This window comes from Brachyistius frenatus, unplaced genomic scaffold, assembly GCF_029030835.1.
Source record: "Brachyistius frenatus isolate BFR_SWC_R1_liver_20210118 unplaced genomic scaffold, ASM2903083v1 Contig_81, whole genome shotgun sequence".
In the NCBI taxonomy this organism is placed as follows: Eukaryota; Metazoa; Chordata; class Actinopteri; family Embiotocidae; genus Brachyistius; species Brachyistius frenatus.
Genome location: NW_027210680.1, coordinates 1,181,973 through 1,202,826, shown reverse-complemented (window position 1 = coordinate 1,202,826; position 20,854 = coordinate 1,181,973). Strand labels below are relative to the sequence as shown.

Here is a 20,854-nt window from a genome sequence, read left to right as displayed (position 1 = left end):
AAGTGCCTAGACTTTTTTATTTGCTGCTCCAGTTAGTGCAAGTAAAGTTCCTTTGTTTTCCTAAATCCTTGTGTTTTTGGTGTTGTGCATTTTGATCCCTGCTCCTGTGAATTGTGACGACCAGCAGCTTAGATATTGTCTAAAAAGATTGCTTTACAAGCTGCTTGGAGAAAAAAAAAAGAAGGAATTTTTCCACATAAAAAATTAAACAGAAAATGGGGTATTTTTTGGGGGGGGGAAATACAAGGCTGATATCAGCGATAATATCCTTCCAGTGATTTTTTAAAGAACACTAAGGGTTAAAACTAGAAGAGAAGGAAGATGAGATGCTAGTGGAGTTATGAATTCATACTATAGCCTGGTGTTGATGTACTTTGGTCACAGAGACACACCTGGAGAATGCGATCTCCTTCTTTGATGCGTCCATCTCTTGCTGCTATGCTGTTTGGCTCCACCTGCACAAAAGAACATGGAAATCAATGTTGACAGCCCGTCATTGTGCGTCTCAGTATTCTCCAAAAATGCACCAGTGATGTACCACTCTCTCACCACTGCTCTTTCATCTCCGCTGTTAGAGGCAAAATGTTGTTTTTACGAAGAAAAGGACCTTATTTTCTTCCTGACAACCTTGTGTTTTTCACATAATACAGGTTGGTTTTTTAGATTTTAGATTCATCCAGATTTCAGTTGCTAAAGACTGACACTAACTGATGTATCATGTAAGTCTTTACACAAATAAAGCGAGTCATGCAGGGAGCGTGAGTAACAGACAATGAGAGACAGAAAGGGGAAGAAAAAAAACTAAAAACATGAAAGGTCTCAAGTGTTTATGGCACAGACATGATTCTATTTCAGCTGAATGAATCACCATCTCCGTGTTTTTCCAAAATGTATCCCGATGGATATGAATACAAGCTGCAAGAACACACCAAGCCCTCTGCAGTCATTTCATAAACTTTGTTCTTGCATTGAAGATCAAGAGAGATGGCGACATGTGGGAAAAAAACAAAACTTTGTAGGAATGAAGTAAAAAAAAAAAAACAAGTTCTGTATTTCCAGATGTCGCGCCGATACTATCCATACATACATTTTAATGAGGGGAAATTAGCATTTTTATTCCTTTTTTTTTTTTTAAATTTTTTATCAGAAGTACCAAAATAGAAGTGTTCAGTTAGTGGGAGACATTTCACAATCTGTTGTTCAGCAGGTGCTGGTGGTTTTTGTTTTGTTTTGCTTTTTGTTTTTCTTCTGCCTTTCCTCTGGTTTCAAGAAGAACAGGTGAAAAAACAGGAATAGTTGGCAGTTCACAGGAGTGCACAGATTTATGTACAAGTAATTCTATAAAGACTTAAAGGAGCTAAATATACTGCCTTATGGTGGTGAGCCAATTCTCCATAGCAGCTCTTACTTTTCACAGCCCTGCTTTTGTGCTCCTAATGGGATTGAAAGTGCACTTGCCATCAGACTGAACATTTTTTTTCTAATTTATTTTGTAGTGCTTAAAGCCCTCATAATTCCATCATTCATTACGGTTTGTTTCAGAAGGTGCAATAATTTTTTTTTTTTTTCCATTCTGTCTTATCGACAAATTTGCAAGAGGAAGTATTATTTGTTTGAGCTGCAAACTATTTGAATTTCAAAAACAATCTGTAATGTCTTCCCTCTTTGCGTTGTGTTTTTGGTAGATGGGTTTCATTAAATGCTAGAATGTGCCATTTAACTTATTATGTCGGGAAAGAGAAGGTTGTCGCTCAGAGTTAATTAAAACGTGTTAAAGGAGGAGGAATAGGAATCACATTTCAAACCTGACTTCCTCTTTGGCCATGCTTGGCTCATTCGGAGTTGATATTTGACTGGCAATTTTTTTTTTTTTTAACTTTCCTTCCTCCCTAATTCCATTCGACTTGCTTGAATGTGTAAAGATAGGAATTCATGCCATCTTTTAATGACTTCCTACTCTAAAGAGAATTGATCGTGTGGCCTCGAGTTTGCTTTTACCAAAAGACTGCTTTATCTCTCGATCTTTTATATTTGAGTTTTTTTGTCTACTCAAGTGCTTCACGAAGGCATTTTAAGAAGCAGTTTCCATCAAATCTCCAAATACAATAATTAAATGTAATAACTCTTGGTTTCTGTCCCCACCTGGCTGACGTAGATGCCAGTATCCTCCTCCTCATCAGTTCTGTAGCACAGCGTCAGGCCAAGCTTTTCCTGGCTGTTTGGCCTGCACAGCTCCACTTCCTGTTACACACAAACACACCAAAACATTTTTATTTTGCATCCCGATAGAGTGGAAGGATTCTAAAACCATACCATTTACAGTATAGGACAGGCATCCTATGTTGCAGCTTAAATGATACCAAGCATTGGAAATATGAACCAACTTGATTTGTATGTTCTATACACCCAGGACTCCTCAAACGCCAACCTTTTCAATGTTTCTGTCTCCTGCGTTTTGGTGTCCTTGTTCATCTATATGAAGTGCTGCTGCAACAAGACTAAGATCTGAAGTTATGGTGGTCACCACACTAAGCGAGAAGATACACTAAAGGGGACCAGTACGGTACAATGATGTAGGGACAGAACTCTTCACCAGCTAATCACATCAAATATAAATAGAAACACACCAACACAGGTCCGTTGTGTATTGTGTACATCAATTAAATGAAATGTCGGGATATCAAACTCAAGCCAGTATTTCAGTCACTGGTTCCCTCCCACAGGAATAGTCTCTATATTTAGGCCGATCCACTGCTGGTTCCTTTTGATCTTTGCTGTGTATAAAGGTAACCACATAAAGATAACTCTGGGGGCAATCTTTATTAACCCCACGCTGCCAAATTCATTTCAACACTCTGATGTTGTGAAATGAGGGGGGGGAGCAAGAATTAAACCCCAGCCCCCCACCCCTCCCCCTTTTTGTTTTAGTCATGAGGAAACCAGGATAGCAAAGATTGACAGGGGAAGAAATTAATTTCTGTGGCATTTAACCCCCTGTGCAAACAGCCCTGACCTTCAAAGGTTGGGGTGTGTAAGGAGTTTATAATATTGCAACACCGTGTGCTGGTTGTGGCTTCCCCTCACCGGTTTGGTAGACGGGCGGTTCTACAGAAACCCGGACAGATGCACGCAGTGAGATCAGGGAGCACTAATGTCAGGTGAGGTGCTTCGCTGGGCTTCAGCGGATTACTAGATGCTGTGAGTCCTCAAGCTATGGAGAGGCTTGATTAGTGATGATTGGATCATAATCTGCTGGATTTAAAGTATGGCACAGCAATGATTTAAAAACCCATTTCATCCGGCTCGCATTGCATGCGACAATGGATGAATTTATCTTTGCTGTATGTGGTTTCCCAGTTTTAATGGGAAAGATCGCATTTACCACATGTTACGAACGTATAGAGAAATAAAAACGTATTGACAGTAGGTGGCATTCTGTCTTCTAGGGCCACATAAAACATCTGGTAGCAACATTTAATATGCTCTTCATGTTTCATTCAGAAGAAATTACCGTCAGGTCTAATGTTAACTGGCTCATTGTTTCCTCATTGTAGATGATGACATCCTTTCAGCTGTTACTATTTCATAGCAACAACCTTCAAAGCATAGTGATGATAATTCAGTCAGTCAGGAAAAGCTGATTTTGAATGAGCAGCTTCCCATTGATATCATGTTTCAGGATCTTTTTTTTTCGCTTTTTACTTTTCGTATCTGCTTTAATGCTTCCACGTCCATACCTGCCAGTTTTTGTTGTATATTTCGGGTGCATGGCTGCCAACAACACGAAGCCTTTTCTTTTGGCAGGAGGGTGTGACACGGTAAACCTGATGATGTCATCACAGTTAACTTGGACTGAGACTGCAGATTGTGTGGATTTTTAACGTTGGTTTTTGAAAGATCTGGCACAACAGGTTTAACTGTAGTTGGAAATTTGGGAATCCAGCATTATGTTTTGCTCGTCAGAAAGTACAATCCTGGATATCGTGGGCTTTCTTAAGTTCCCGTGGAAGCAAAGTAGAAATTTGTAGCACAACGTCACCTACTGACAAGGTGCACGGAGAAGGAAAAGAGTCTTCGGGTGGTCAAAACTCCCGCAACACTTTAACTTTAATATTAGACCAATGCGTTTCAACTTGTGGCCTTAATCAGGGTCAACCCACAAGCCTAATATTAAAGTTGTTCCACATACTGCATGTCTTTCTCAAATTCCCCAAAGTTATGGAGGAGCAATATTAATTGCAGCATTACCCTTTTAATGGTAGCAGCGCCTACTTTTTAGTTTATCGCTTCTTGTACTATTTAAAAGTGGTGCCACATCTCCCTGCTTTGTTCTCGCAAAGCTCAGTAAGACTCTTGTGCAGTTGTTTACGAACCAATATTTGTTTCATTTGTGTTTTTTAGGAGATTAAAAACATTCCCACATTTGAAGTTTGGCACCTGCTGACGATCCATAATTAAGACATTAAAGCAAGACTAATTTGGCAAACAAACAGTCTGGCCGACTGCTGCCACTTCATTAACTGCACTGTAATCAAACGGAGCATTCATTAAAATTACTCAACATTAGTTTGCCTGGGAGGAAGATGCAAATATCCAAAATATTTTCTCTGATTAAAATATTCACACCTGCATTTTTAGTAACTTTGGGAATTGTAATTGGAATGACTTGTTCCACAGTGAACTTCATTTTTTTTTCTTTTCGCAATCAAAGCATACAGATTTAAAACTAGTAGCTGGAACTCTGCTGCTACCTGGCAATAATATGTTAGATCTGACAGGATAGCGAGTATTATGACAGCAGGAGTACCCATGTGGACAATCAGTTTGAAGTGGAGCTGAGCCTGTCAGTCAGAAGTAATGTTCCTGCGAATAGCAACCCTACTCTGTTTCATCCGAGAGGAAAGCCATTCATGTTTCAGTTAGATACACATGGATGGACAGAAAGTGTGGACAGCTGATTTGGTGTGTGTGTGTGTGTGTGTACATCTGCAAGGTGTCTGTGTGTGCGTGCGCGTGATTGTTGTAAAGCCGACCTTGCTCTGATACCACTGCTATGACTGCACACACCCCCGCCCCCCGACCCACAGAGGAGACCCTTTCATCCAGACGACGCTGTAAGGTATGGCCACAGCTGGCAGCGGAGGAATCCTAATGACCCACAATGCAGTTCACTGAACCAGGGAGTGCCTATTAAACCGGGGAAGATCACCGACGGCAGCAAATGTCAGCCGTCACTGTCGCCTGACATGACCTCGAGGTTCACCGGCTGACTGGCATGATGCATCTGTTACACTGGAGACACTTGTGAGTGCAGGCGGTGAATGTTAGATGTAAAGCCGTAGAAACGGTCACGGAGGAACCGACCGGGCGCTGCTGGAAAAATAATCCCAATGTGTAAAGTAGTGGGCAGATTTAAATAAATACCATCAGTTTTTGATCAAGTTTTATCTAAACTTTGCTGCAGAAACATTTTCACCAAACTTCACGCAAACAAATAAACTACTTTCACAAAGATCAATAAAGCTTGTAAACAGACCCACTTTAAATGCATTGCATTTGAAAGAATGTCTGTTTATTAATATAGATTTTTTTTTGATTATGTCTTTAGTTATGCAGCTCTTAAGGACAGAGCTGCTGGTGAGTTGGTCCACCACTTTGATCTCGACTGAAACATCTCAAAAGAACTGGATGCATTATTATGTGGAATTTAGTCAGACGTGGAGATTGATGGTGTCCAGTGAATAATACTTAATGACTTTGGTGATCCCCTGAAATATTCTAGCACTGCCGCACACTTACCAATTATATGATCAATTGCAATAGAATTCATTAGAAATAGGCTGTCTTCAATCGTGTACTTCCATACTTACACTGGCCTCTTTTGGTGCATCAGTACGTTGATACTGTCAAGTGTCGAAACTTGCAATGCACCGAGAACCCGATGGTGCAATCATACCGGTCCACTAATTGAGTATAAAACGATGGACACTTTTAACCCTCGACACTCATCATCATGGCTACGTAGCGAAGAGGAAGGGACCAACAAATCTATTTTCAAACGGCTGTTGAGGAACGCCACACTATACAAATACAAGTTGTACAAGACCACACAAGATTGCCTATTTTTCACTAGGGATGGGACACCATATTCGAATAGTCATCATTATATAAATAAAAAAAAATCATAGTAAATGTGACTATTGTTCTTCCTTATTTACCCTGTTTTTACCAATTAATAATCAAATATTTCCGAGCAAATTTCGAAGAGTATTCCTGCTTGAAATGCCATCCGACACTGTGTACCACTATACTGCTGTTGGATAGAAGCCATCAGAAGGCAAAAATAAACAAACAAAGCCAGCCGAGATGTTGAATGTATGTATGTGGACATTTCTGGAAATTGCAGAATGTCAGTGTGAGATTTCAGACAAAGCTAACAATTCCCGTACCACACGAGTAAATGTACTAATAAAAGTATTCAAACTGGGACGGCGCAAAAGACTGGCTGCAGACTCGGTCTTGTTATAGGATAAATTCTGTAGTGAGTCATCAGCTGTTTTTTATTACGATCTCAGCTACACGGTTTTTTTTTTTCTTTTTTTCACTGAAACATTGAGTGATTGCTTTTTTACCACAGAGCATATTCATAATTTCTGTTCAGCTTGAAGTGGCTGTCTAAGAAAGCACAAAGATTTCTGACAGACGGTTCATGATGAAAAGGGAAACTAACCACTTGTGAATGAAACACTGGTAATTCAATGGGGAGGCCTTTCAGAGAGAGATTTTCTTCAGGTACGATTATATAAAGATTGGCCTTCTGTCTCCAGCTCAGGGACTTTGCTACGCTACGCAGAACAACCCGAGGAGTAGAAGCTGCTTTGAGAGGGGGCAGCCAATTCTCTTGTATTATTGTGCTAGGCAATTTTTCTTGTATTGTTGTGAGATTTGTGAGCGTCATACATCCCAGCTAGCCTTGGATTATCTCCTGGGATTGTGAATAACTGACACAATGGTGGCCTCATATCCCGCTGCATTAACGAGGGGGAAAATAAGCCTATTTCCTTCAGTTACAATAGCTTGTAAATATCTTTCTCACGCTCCAAAATGAGTTTGATACAGCATTATGACCATTTAATGCTTAATTGGAATACTGAATACGTGCGTTACATTAAAAACTACCTGTCTGCTGAAGACATCCTTTATTGGCTGGTAACATAAATGCACCAGAAGCAAATGAAAGATTTGTAAATTAGAAGAATAAATGTGATTAATGAATTCCAGGGCAATTTGCCTATTAGACTTTGGTCCTTTTTTTCTTTTTTTTTTTGAGGGAATTTTGTGCCTTTACAGGACTGTTAACAGGCCCGATGGAGAGAAATAATAAACTACTTGTGACTTTAGTGATATAGGTAGTAATATTGAGTCAGTCGACCCTTGTTGTGTTATTCTGCATTAAAATGGCACTTTGTGTGTACTCTCCAACAAAGGATGTAAACCAAGAGGGCCACAGATTAGCAGCGTCCAAACCTCCTACACCACCAGAGCGCTGCAGACTTTGATTTTCCTATTGTAAAAATCTGAAACTGGGGACATCATTGGATGACCAAATACATTAAAATCAATCCTCTGCGGACCCCAAAGATTTACACAAAAAATTCATACCAGCCTTGAGGTCGGGATAGCTCTTGTTCTGGATACAGTACATTTATGATGCACAACCGTACCTCATACTCATACTCCTCAGTCCTCTCCACCTCTGCTGGGGTATTAGACAGGTACTCTGGGCATTCATAAAACTCATGTTCCATAGTGTGGATGGAATGACAGCTGGAGAGAAAAGAAGAAGAAGCAGTTGTGTTAAAAAGCATTAGTGTGTATCTCCATGTGTCTTTTATGTTGGTCACCTACTGTGTTGACTGGCTTCTTTTTCACACTCATCATGGAACATAACAAACCTTGTTTCATTTTGTAAACCAAATCGGTGGGTTACCAACTTTGTTTTTGGTCAAATTTTTCAATAATGTGGGTTTCATTTTGCAACAAAACACCAAACAAGCAATGTAGATATCGACCACCCCCCTCAAAATCCATGACCTCTGTAAATAGTCTGCCTCCCCATAATCACTGACCAGGAGGAGCACATTTATAGTTTTGTAGGACAAATTGATTTCATTTTGCGGCCCAGCAAAGTCCTATAAATAGCCACAGAATGGATGTAGCATCAGAATGCCTGCTCCACCAGCCCATTGGCTTTTAATCGCCCAGCAAAAGCTCCCATTAAAGAAAATGGATGTAGCACACCGAAGCAATTATTGCACGCAGCTTTGGTTCTGCATAATGATATCGCAGTGCTTAGATTTGCTGGGGGTTTCCATACTGTTGTACGGCTGTTTAATTGCGACTATGATATGATAGAGAACAGTTCTGCAACCTCGTAGAAGCTTCAGATCCATTTGGTGCGGGGGAAAAAAAAACAACCTCCTGGCTTAACAACATTTAGATGAAGGATGTCCAACCTGTTTGTGCCTTTATCACCTTCACTTGCCTTTAAGTAGATGGTGGAAGGTAAAACTGCCATACAATCATACAGTATGTGCTTCCCCTCACCTGTCGGAGAGCAGGAAGGGACAGATGTCCGGGACGGGAGGGGTGGCCGGCCGGAGCTTGGCCAGTGCCATGATGTGTTCAAAGGTGATGTCTGTTTGCGTGCACACGTCGACCACGCACACGTCCTGTGGTGAGCCACTGTGGTTGTGCACAACAGCAGCCGTGGCTCTGGCGGGGGTTCGCCGGAGAACCTGGACGACGATGGGGTCTCGCCGAATGGCCTCCACCACTGCGTCGTCATGCTGAACCTTGGAGAAGTCGCGCCCATTCACCTGGGGAAGAAAACGGTCTCATCAGGAGTCTTGCATTGTGTCATATTTGGCAGTTAAAGTGGGAACAAAAGACACTCGCGAGTGGAAAAAGAAAGGAGAACTTGCGCACTCATTAAACACCCCATTGCCTTTATTTTTTTTAAACCCTCGTATATCTGTCAGGACAATATGTCAGTCATGCATGCTCTTTTCAGCAGCAACTTTATTTCACATTCACACCTGGAAACCTCACACCTCTAAAGGTCTCCGCTGTGAGGCACTGAATAGCTTCCAATATAGTAACTACGAGTTAAGTGCTTTCACAAAGGGCACTTTGGCAGTAATTCTTTATGGAGAGAGCGCATTACATATACTTCGATTTTTACTTACACTTTCCCAGCAGCTTCAAACATTTTAACTGCTGACTGGTTATTTAAAAATGTGCTACCTTTAGGCTACAGGCAAATTTACACAGACTGTATAATGTTTTAGTCTGCAGCATTTGTTAAAGGAGGGGAAACTAAAAGCACACTTTAATGGTCTCTTTATATCGCATTCTGTTTCGCCCCCATATTCTTTTTCGGATCTAACTCTGATGCATTATTTACACTGAAGTCCTACCATTGAGCCCATTAGATGTAGGATACAAAAACTGATAAGCAACGGGGGGGAGGAGCAGCAGTAGGCAGACCTCGCTCCATTGGAAACACCCGTTTTAGCGAGCAGCACGTACTTAATTTATTAGTATCAGAAAAGGTTGTGGCATGAGAGAACAGGTTTGTCTGTGTAAGACATCATACTGACAGCTGTCGATGTGAAGACACACAGATCTATACATTTACACCCTGACACTTTGTTTCACCCAATTACCAGCCCGACCTGTAGGACATTTTCTGTCCGTCATATCCTCAAACTGACTGTTTCCATTGATTTCGGAAGTCTGAAACTGAGTGTGTTCGTTAAATGTGGAGGCACATGCTGAATGTCATCATCATTTTTGCTTAAACAACTTAGAAACACAGATAGATGCTTTCTGTCATGTTTTTATTTACACTTTTGGGAAGTGCTCAGTAGCAGCTCGGTTCATTATGTCTATATGTGAGACCAGTATGGGCCTACTGGTAGTTATCATCATGTTGGACTCGTACATGGAAAATTTGTTGAAATTTTTAGGACTGACACAAGTTGAGAAAACTTTTTGATCACCCATCTGGGGAACACACTGTACTGGCATCCGCAGCTATGATGGCAATTAACAGATAGCTGTGTTAAACCTTTGACCTTCCTTGTTATAACATGTTTCCAGCAAATAGCAGTTGTCCTCTGCTCGTATCAACTCCATTTAACTATCCTATCTCCAAAAAAAAAGCCAAGAGAGAGCTCCGTAAAATGTTTAGGTCGTAATGAAGTCCAGATGGACACATTAATCTCCAATCAGTGGGAATGGTCTGGAAGGCAGGAAGTGATTTTGCATGTACACCTGCCAGCGTGTTTACCTGCTGTTGTCTCTCTATTCAATCTGCCTGTTGATGAGCTAACTGGAAGCTGATTAATAGCCAACAGATGTGACAAAGAGCAAAGATAATGGCACAGAACATCTCGTTTTTATGTGTGTGTGTGCATCACACATTTTGTACATTATATACACTGAATTTAAAGCGTTAGGGATAATTAAACCACAAATGAGGGGGTAGACAAGTTAGGGGATTTTAAAGCCTTGAGACAATTGAGATGTGAAAAGGTTCTTAATCAAGAAATGTATTCATGTATTTCTTTTCCATATGTTTACTTTAATATAAATAGAACTGTACATTTCTTAATCTTTCTATTTTTATCAAACTCGGTCTGCATTAAACCTTCAGTCATCCATAAACAAACATTTTCCATGCATATCAAATAAACATCTTTATTTTCTGTTCTGTATATAATTCAATTTTCTTCAGTTTCTAATATTGATGTTATTGTTTACTCTTGCAAATACTGTTTCCCCAAAGGAATTGCACATTAATTTGATCACAGCATCTCCCTCTCTATCTGTAAGTGTGTGTGTGTGTGGGGCTTGGATAAACATGCATGGGAGCTATACATGCAAGCGCCATAGATGTACCGAGCATTGTATGTGTGCAGATTCCATCAATATCAAAGAGTAATTCCATTTTGATTACAAGATCCCTTTCTCATCACTCAACTGTGCTCCTGTGGCCGAGATGACAGGGACAATATCACCTCATTACATCATCCGCTACACCCTTTTGAAAGCTCCATGAGAACACAAAAAAAATAGTCGGAGTTCATGGCGGTCTGTAGGGACAGTTGTAATGAACCAACAATCTAGCGCAGCTTTCATATAGCTCTCAAGTTAAAGGTTATCATTGCCAATAAAAATGGCTCCCAGTAGCCCTAAACCAGAGCTTCTTGTCTGTCCACACCCTTGTTCCTAAAGGTCAAGGTTCAAAGTGAATATACTGTAACTTCTGTGTGTGTGTGTGTGTGTGTGTTCAGTGAGTGTAGTGTGAGCACATCATCGATCTACGGCCTTCAGTGAAAATGTCACATACTTTTTGTTGTACCACTTTGAACGTTCATTATTTCTACCGGAGAAATTGGATGTGTTTTTGCCCTAATTTTAAGAGTGTAAAAGATAAATCTTGAAACCAAATAAAGACAGTGACAGCGAAGGAAAAATACAGATTCTTGTTGTCTATAACTTAATATATCTAAATATGCGATTCAAAGGTAGCTTAATAACATTAATTATTCTTTACTGCAGGTGCTGTTGACATTAGGGCCTGAAATGACTCCCTGGCAAATACAGACACGGACAGCTGTGGGTTTGACAGATGTGTAATAGTTCTTTTCCACTACTTTCTTGAGTCCGCTTTGAGGACACCTTGCGCAATACGTCAGTGTCCACAGGAAGACGTGTTTCCCCACTCGGGCCTTTTCCCCCCTCACAAACTGTTGCATGTTTGATTGTCTTATTATTTTACAGAAGAATTCTTTTAACAGCCTCTCTTCAAATTCGGCATCCATTTTGGTTTTCCAGCAAATACGCAGTCGGTGCCCTTTGAACGTAGTGGCTGCTCGGGAAAGTGAATTGAAAGTACATGTATGTCTGCACAGAACCTACGCGTACACCCTCTGTTAATAAAAAATTCCTAAAGCGCGCCATAGAAATACCTTTTCAGCAAGACTGGTTAAGCATGTATTATTTTTTAATTTAGCCTAATTTGTGTTATAACAAATTGACATAAGTACAGATTACAGCATCCAAATTGAATTTTGATTTATTGAAAAAAAAAAAAAAAAGGAAAATGTAGGTAAATGTGTCTGTATAAACCTCACTATATAGTTTGCACCAGCACAGATTCCGTCTTTAGTGTGTTGGTGTTTGGAGCCGTTTGGCTTGGTTTTAGAAAATACACATTTGTTAAGCACATTTTTTAGATGGTAAAACAAACGGAGCTCAGCATAAGTTTACACAGGAAGACTATCCTTACATCATTCCTAATTCTCTCACTCTTGCTTTGCCGGCTTTTCTATCAGTTGACTGTCTGTGTGTCCAAAATCAGATTTCGCCTCTCAATCCACCAATCATGCCGTACCTGTCAAACTTTAAATCTGTTCTCCTCTCTAAAAGTCATCTCCGTGCGTGTTACTGCTACCCTCCTCCACCTCTTTACCTCCCGTCTTCAAATTCGGTGACTAAACCAGAGTCCACATCCAGACCCTGGAGGTTTACTATTTAACGCACAGCCTCTTTAAATAAGATAACGACATCATGATGGGATCTCATCTCTTCTGTTGTGCACATGGCAATAAAATGTCCTTATTTGTTCATTCACATCAAGTCTCTCCTGACTGAAATAGTCTTCGCTCAGTTTTACGTACTCACTGTCGTTTTGCTTTCCATTGTCTCTCTTTTCTTGTACCAGTGGAGTGGATCTGTTTAAATACACTTTTATATCATATTTCCTGTTACGACAAAGACCCTTAGGAATGGGGAGTCTCGGCTACAAGCTCTATGCAATATTTTGCTGCCTGTGATGCAGCCATTACACACATCATTGACTATGAGGGGTTGCTCGTCGACCGTGATGGAAATGGCTGTTGAGACGGGGTTGAAAGTGGCACGGTGAAAGTCAATCAGTGCTTGGCCTTAAGCTTTCTCGATGCTCAATAGAAGGCTTGTGTCAACCTTTAAATGTGTCAGGGTTTTATCAGTCAGCCACGAAGATGGCTAAATGTTGTTTCCACCTTTTGGGTGCAAACGGGAGTGATAAGAAAAGCCCAGAGATAAGAGTAAGTGTTTGCTTGCATGTGTATTTGGATGTATGTCTGCGTGTGTGTGTGTGTGTGTGTGTCTGTCTATGTGTGGAGAATGGGTGTGTTTGTTGCACAGAGATAACAGCGTGATGGAAACCACTCACCCTCGCAGCTAAATCAGACAGATATGGTGTCATTGTGAGCAAATGGAAGCAAACACACACACACACACACACACACACACACACACACACACACACACACACACACATAGTGCATTACATCAGCTCCAGACAGACTTAAAAGAACACAACAATGTGGTTGTTTGCATTCACTATGTTTGACCGGATAACGCCAGAGTCTGACACTGAAAAGGCTTACAATGGACCACGAAACAATAAGCTGCCGAGGACAGACCTCCTATCTATTCAAAAGCGACCTCATCTGCCCCGGAGGAGACGCGGCGCTCAACACAACCTGCTTTTTTTTTTTCTTTCTCTACCTCAATCCCCCCCCAGATCATCATTTTAGTGAACTTCTGCTCAATACAAGTCAGACTGCTTTTACATTCATAGAAAACTGGCATATTGTGATGCGAGAGGACACCAGATGCCTGCCCCAGTAATCTGCCAAATCTCATTTCTCTTCCTCCTTTGGCTGTATTGAGATGATTCAGGAGGGCTCACTGTCATAAATGTCTCATTTCAATAATAAAAGTCTTTGACATGCAATATCACCTAGTGCAGCAGGGGCAAAGATGATCATGGTTTCATCCATTTGAGTGGCAGGCGGTGCAACTGGTGGGCTACGTGCTCGGTCAACTGAATCACATGAAAATATCATGACGCTGTTGATGCATGTGACAAACAACCAGGGGAAACTAGCAAAACAAACAAAACATTTTATTTTTTTTATATATAGTCTTTGTTTAAAACTCGTTCCAAAGCATTCTGCTTTAATATGAGCAAAGATTAAGTCAAGGATCTGAAGGAAAATTAAATTTAAGACATTACGTGCCACCAACACCACATAATACAATGTTAAGACGTGGTCCCTGAAGGAGTTTTTGGGAAATCAGGTTTGTCAGGTTAGCGAGTTGCCCAATGATTAGGTTCCTATTCAGTTATAAGCTGCAGGAGTTAATAAAATAAAAAAAATAAAAAAGGAGTTACTCTGGAGGCTAGCTGTGTGTTTACTTTGGATTGGCTCAGAGACGCATGTTTTGAAATTATAGATTAATGCTAAAAAGAAGTGTATTCAGTTTTAGGGAGCTTGTGCTGCTTTCAGATATTTTGTTTTGCCTGAGATTATGTTTTCCTACTCCTCAACTAAAATAGCGAGCGCAACTTTAGCATGGCCCGTTGTTAGCTTCTACACTTGACTGTAAGATGTGCCAACTTCACAACAATTGAAATTTTCTGAATTAAAGAGAAATTGTTTTCCGTTAAGGTTTTGTGAACAAGTCGATCTAGACATTTTTCAAACCGCAGCTGTCTTTTTGTGGGGAAAAAAAAACCCCGTTTAGTTTCATTAAAACTTTTAAAGTGCTTTGAAGTCAGAAAGTGCTAAAGAATAACCACAACTTCCACATTGCCTCTCACCAACTGCACAATTACAACACCTGCAATTTCAAAGGAGATTGAGAACCTCAACTTTATGCGAGATGTGGTTGAAGAGTGTAATTCACTCCAATTATAGCTTATTTCAAGTTGAGTGTGATGACTCTCTAGAGTAGATGACTGTTGTTGTGCTGTGATATTATTCATTTAAGTTCTATTTCGGCAGAGAAGATTGGCTGAGCGTGCGTGCCCTGTATTCCCACTGCTTCAGGCTTATTGTGTTGGCCGGAGATCAACTTTCTTGGAGCAGCCGGGGCTCAAGGGCACCTTTGCATGCTTCTAGACACCTTAGCTGTTTATGGAGGCACGGATGTGCATTGTTTCACTCGTCCATGATTCAAACCAGAAATGATTCATAACATCTAGGCCACTGCCGCAGCTCAACTAAGGAAACTTGAGACAAAGGTCTGTGGTTAAAATGGCATGATATCAATTTGAAGCTGTCTGCCTTGACTGTAGTTCTTAACCTTCGGATATCAATTTCTGTTTTGGTGAGAAATGAATTCAAGAAGGTGTGAATAGTGGGATTTTTATGAAACCTTGACCTCAGGTGACTCCAAATTATCCTTCCACCTGGTCATGTTCTTCAAATTTTAAAAGATCCACTTGAGGATCATACAAAAAAAAGCAACTGACTAAACGTTATTTACTTTGTTTATCTTTAAGTGCGCGGACAACACTTCACCTCCGTTTTGCATTTTTAGCCTCAGTTGTTCGTCTTTTCCAATCAGCAACTGTTCACCATGCATTGTAATGCTCTGCTGTTTTACATTTCTGTATCACACCAATTAATCAAAGTGACAAGGTATTTAATGAGAGGCAATTAGAGTGTTAACCAAAATGCAAATCAGATGGAGAGAGTGTGGAAGGGGGTATGTGTGCATGCGGGTTCAAGGAGATTTCACTCAGTGCTCTTATTAAGACCCTTACTCGTCGAATTGAGTTCAGCTTTTCCCGCCTGTGCTCATCTGATTGCATCTATGTCTGTGCCTGCGAGCGTACGTACAAGTTGTTATGAGTGTCCTTCAGTTTTTTTTAGTTTTTTTTTTACAGACATTGGCTTCTGCACAACAGGCGAAAACAGCCAATTAGTTCTGCATGAAGAAGACGGCATGACGACATGAAACGTGGATTAAATAGCTGCTGTCGGGACGGATGTTAAGTAGCCCGCTCAGGTCAGTCCTCCCTACATCACACAGTATCTGTGTGCAGAAGATTAGAATGCGTTTCCTCTTGGAATCGCTCTTCACAGTGCCGGACTGTTTCAGCTGTTAGATTTTACTTTCAGAGGGAGCGTAAAGGATAAAACTATGTGAACTTTTAGAAAAAGAGTTGAATGCTTTTTAATGGTCTCACAGAACCAACAGAGGCCAGTGCTTCCCACACGCCCCTGCTCAATGATACTCGCTAAAAAGTAACAGGCTGGTGTGCTGTCCTTCAACTGGTTATCCTGCATGGAGTGTCCTTCAACCAGATTGACTTTGCTGTTCTGCAGCTGATCAGACGCCGTCACCTCCCTGTAGAGCGTGAAAACATTCCCCGAGTCCTTTCAGAACATCTTCATAAAAGTGTTGAAACACTGAGACTTTGTTCAGATTGCAGGCAAATCGGATTTCTTCCCCAAATCAGATCTTTAGGACAGACTGTCCGTACTGTTATTTGCAAGTGAGTGGATCGGATGGGTACCAGCTTATCTAATTGGGTTTCTGTGGTAACCGTAGCTACAGCCGGCTTTCCAACGTGGAAGCAAAGTGCCGGCAGGCAGTTTATTCTCGTTGTTGTTCTTGTTGTTCTCAATAGCACTAAAATCTCCAATGTGATAGCACTCTGCTCGTGGTGGCATCGACTCTGTTCACTCTGTCACTGTGAAAATGACGTCATCATTGTGTGTTGCGTTGTGAGTGATGCAAGAAATTCCAATCTGAGCCAGCAGAGCGTCCCGACTGAGACGCAAATGTAGAAATCCGATTGGAATATTTCAAACCACTTCCAGATGTGTGACACCTCCCCGTGTCCAACTGTCCCCCATACAATGAAGGGTAGAATCAGTGCTGCTGGCAGGCTTCTCATTTTTACAAATTTTATAAGCTGTGTTTATTTTTATTTCTTTTGTGAAGTAGCCAAACCACCAAATGAGCTCTTTGGTGTTATCTGGTAAATATGCATCACACGCCAGGGACAATACAGTCTGCCAAATGTGCTTTTAAGGGAATTAAATACCTTTTGGATTTATTGATTGATGTTGTCATGCAGATTGCTTGTGTTGTCCGTTGACAAAGACCACTTGAGCGTTACCTGCCTGAGCATTTTTGGTCTGCATCGTTTTCCAGCACTGTACGCTGTAGCTAAAAAGGGAATATTTGTAGTCTCTTAAATTAAACTTGAAATACACAGACTGGATTTTTTTTTTTTATTCAGTTGAGGATGCGTAAACAGCTCAGGAAATATATTTCCACAATGACAGCCTATATATTAACATTCTTTCAAAAATAAAAGCAATTTGCTACAAGCCAGTAAAATGACTGTTTCTTGTCATTTTGCATCATTTTCTAGCGTGTTGACAGTGCATGTGCCAGAAAAGTAAACAGGACTCTTGTTTCATGCACTGCATTCATCTCATGATGTATGTACTCTATTCCATAGACTGTATTGCGGTCTATCTTTTACAGCAGCATGTGCATGTCTCAATTTTCTTTACAATGACACGAGGACATTTGATCTGAACTTTTATAAGTACTTACTTTTATATCTCACATCGTCCTCTGTGGGCTGTTTTTCTTTGTCTTGTCTCTGTGTTGTTCCCTCTTTTTGTCTGCCTCTGCCTCTGTCACTGTAAAGTCAGTCTATTTCATTTGATTTATTTGGTAAAAAATATTCTATTTTGCCAGAGCCCTCTCTAAACAGACATTGCATATCTCTTATATATATATATTTTTTTTTTGGTGTGTCTCAAGGGTTTTCTCCCCTCTCGCTCTCACATGTCTATCTTTTTCCTTCCCCGGCGTAACAACACCAGCACACACACAGACATCAGAGACTTGTGACTGTCATTCCAAGCAGCCATTTCTGATGTAAGTGGGGGGAAATCAAAGGTTATCATCTGTCAGTGAATGCATTAAGAACCATCTCATTTCCTGCTCTTTGTACCACTTCTATATGCAAGGCGGGCTTCCTTTCAATTAAGCTTCATGAATACAGATCCTTCCCACTGCTACAGCCTTGGAATGAAACATGATTTGTCTTGTATTTGGCTTTTTGGAATTACAGTAAGAGTATTTTATTCATAAGACAACTGCAGCAGTGTATATGTGATGGATACTTTCAAGGGAGAAACATCCTCCGACTGTATCATCACTGATAATCCAAATAAAACATTCTTGCCTCCAATTTGTAGCTCAAGGCTAAAAACCTGATAGCAAAAGTCGAGAGGTTTGCTTCAGACTACCGACTTAAATCCAACATCCACTGCAGCCTGGCAGTTTTCTTCATTTTCTCTCCTAAAATGACTAATGCCTTCTGCGTGGTGGGCTCATACATCATGGCGGGGCCAATGTGTCTGTGTTTAACTAATAGGCCGAGTGTCCTCAAGCAGCCACGGATGGCATGGGTTATGACAAACTGCATCAACAAGACATTCATTACCCTCAACATCCTAGCAACCAAATCACAATTACTGCGATCCAAGAGTGAGCACCAAGCCCCGTTGCCACGCACACCACGTCGCCAATGCATAAATTAGCCTCCTTTTGTCACATTGGGGGGTTGGCAGGTTGAGAATTAGCTCAGTTTGTTTTGCCCGTGATGAGACACGACACGCTGATGCTGGATGGCTACAAAACTTCTTTCCTAACGAATCAATAGATGCCACTTTCATTCCCACTCGTGCGTCTGTGCACACAAATGTTTGTGTGTGTCTGGAGATCAACCAAATGCTTTTTTTGTGTGTGTACATTTTACGCATGTACACTCGTGTGTTCGCGTGTGCATTCGTGCACACAGTTGTCCTGGCTGACGAATGTACTTGGCCTGTGCTGAAGCAGTACTCTATTGTTGCGCCGTGTCCTCCCCACAGTCATTAGATCGCCATTAATCTCTCATCTGCCATTAAAACAACAGCCAGTGAGCCAGACTTAACAATAAAGGGGCCCTTCCTCCAGCCCCTCGACACATACTAGCAATGAGTTTGAATTAGGCTCTCGGGGGTCACCGATTAGACCCACATAATTCATCCAGACGGCTGAGTTCACAAAAAGGTTATGTGTTACCCCACTAGAACAGAAAGCTGAACAACATATATTCTACATTTAAGTGTGTTAGTTATTCTTGTATTTTACGCATGTATACTTGTGTGTTTGCGTGTGCATTCGTGCACACAGTTGTCCTGGTTGTCCTGGCTGACGAATGTACTCGGCCCGTGCTGAAGCAGTACTCTATTGTTGCGCCGTGTCCTCCCCACAGTCATTAGATCGCCATTAGTCTCTCATCTGCCACTTTGCCACTGATTGGTGAAGTTATATATTTTGCTTATCAGCCATGAATCCAATAAAATCTTGATTAGTTGGTCCGAAAAAACTAAAGAAAAACTGTAAAACTCCACAAATTACATTGCAAAGGCACTGCGAAAGCAAAATGTTTTAATGATAATAATCACAACATAACGCAGCAAAATCCCAGAGGAACTGGTTAATATTCACTAGAGCACTAAAAATGCATTAATTTGCAGCTGTTATGGCAATATGTATTCAGCTTTTTATATTAATGGGATTAATCAGAAACCCAGTCAAATGACTTCTCAATGGATCTCAGTCTTTCTCTTGTAACAATTGAACAATCCACGGTTTGTGTTCAAATGTTTGTTCTTTCTTTTTCTGTCATAAATGTTTTGGAAATTGCCATTTTAAATCCAAATTGTACCCCAAAAGAGGTTTTTAAGAGAAGAATTAAAAAAAAAAAATCTTGCTCATTTTTGCTGGATCTATCAAAGCATTGAAAACTGAGTTTTAAATGTGGCAATGTCACTTTCAAGATCCCATTCACTTACTGCTGCCCTTGTTTTCATTGTTCTGTGTCTAAGCAACCACAGTGCTACGTGTTAACTGTACAGACACACTAGCAGGGGTTTAACAGTGCCATGAAAGTGACACTAATTTACATACAAACCCCAATGAAAGAACACCAATGAAGATGTAGAAATCAGAGGTTGATTGAGACTGAATAAATGCTGACTGAATACAACAGTAGGATACTAACTACTAACAATAGTTTAGATAGATATAAAATAATAATATAATATTTTATAAATATAAATAATATATTTATATATTTTTATATAAATATACATTTTATAATATAAATAATACTGTTAGATACTAACATTAGTTAGCAGAACCTCTGTTTTGCTTGAAGCGCTGATGCAAAAACAAGGTTAAAATACAAGTTTGAGTTTTCTTTTTCAATCTTTAATCTGTAATGTTGAACTCTACAGAGGGAAACTACATGATGCTGGATCAGAAAATGTAGCAATGGGACAGCTAATGGTAGTTTTACCATTAATGTTTTTAATAATGTTCATCTTTAGATTAAAAATGTGAAAGAAGGTCTCCTTATTGAATGCAGTCTCCCTATGAATCTTAGTTATTCACATGGGATTTGGTTGAAGGCAACAGAGCCACCTCTAGATACAGGGGCATAATTAGCAAAATAATTTAAACTTGGAAAGTGAAAACATTTTACTGGGGAGCCAGAAAATACAAGATTTATGTGTTGCTTTTTGCATAAAATTAAATATTAATTTATTTTTTATTTTTCTAAGAAGCCTGGAGTGTGAACTTAACATTTCCCCTCCTCCCACCAAACTTTTGCCTTTTTCATTTTAAGGTGATGCATGTTTATGCTCACTGGAAGAACCTAAAACATTAGCATTATTCATAATACGAAGCCTCCTCAGTCCGCTCTTTGGTGGGGAAGAAAAATGACTTCACACTCGACTAGCTGTGAGCAGGCGAGAAGAGCTCTCCCTGCAATGAAAAATACCTTCCACCGAAAGCATGGCCGGTTAGTTAAGAGAGTGTCGCACTGTGGGGTGCAATTTAGCCCTCATTCGACCCGACT

At 40.4% G+C, this 20,854-nt stretch overlaps 1 protein-coding gene across 1 annotated transcript in view; it reads right to left on the bottom strand.

The window, feature by feature from the left end:
• pdzrn4 (PDZ domain containing ring finger 4) overlaps positions 1-20,854 on the bottom strand; it is a 38,674-nt gene that overhangs the window by 7,116 nt on the left and 10,704 nt on the right. Inside the window, exons 2-5 of the mRNA XM_069709260.1 lie at positions 8,608-8,879; positions 7,725-7,827; positions 2,143-2,241; positions 393-455 (exon numbers count right to left, since the gene is read on the bottom strand). Of these exons, the coding sequence (XP_069565361.1) occupies positions 393-455; positions 2,143-2,241; positions 7,725-7,827; positions 8,608-8,879 (537 nt within the window). The remainder of the gene's footprint in view (positions 1-392; positions 456-2,142; positions 2,242-7,724; positions 7,828-8,607; positions 8,880-20,854) is intronic.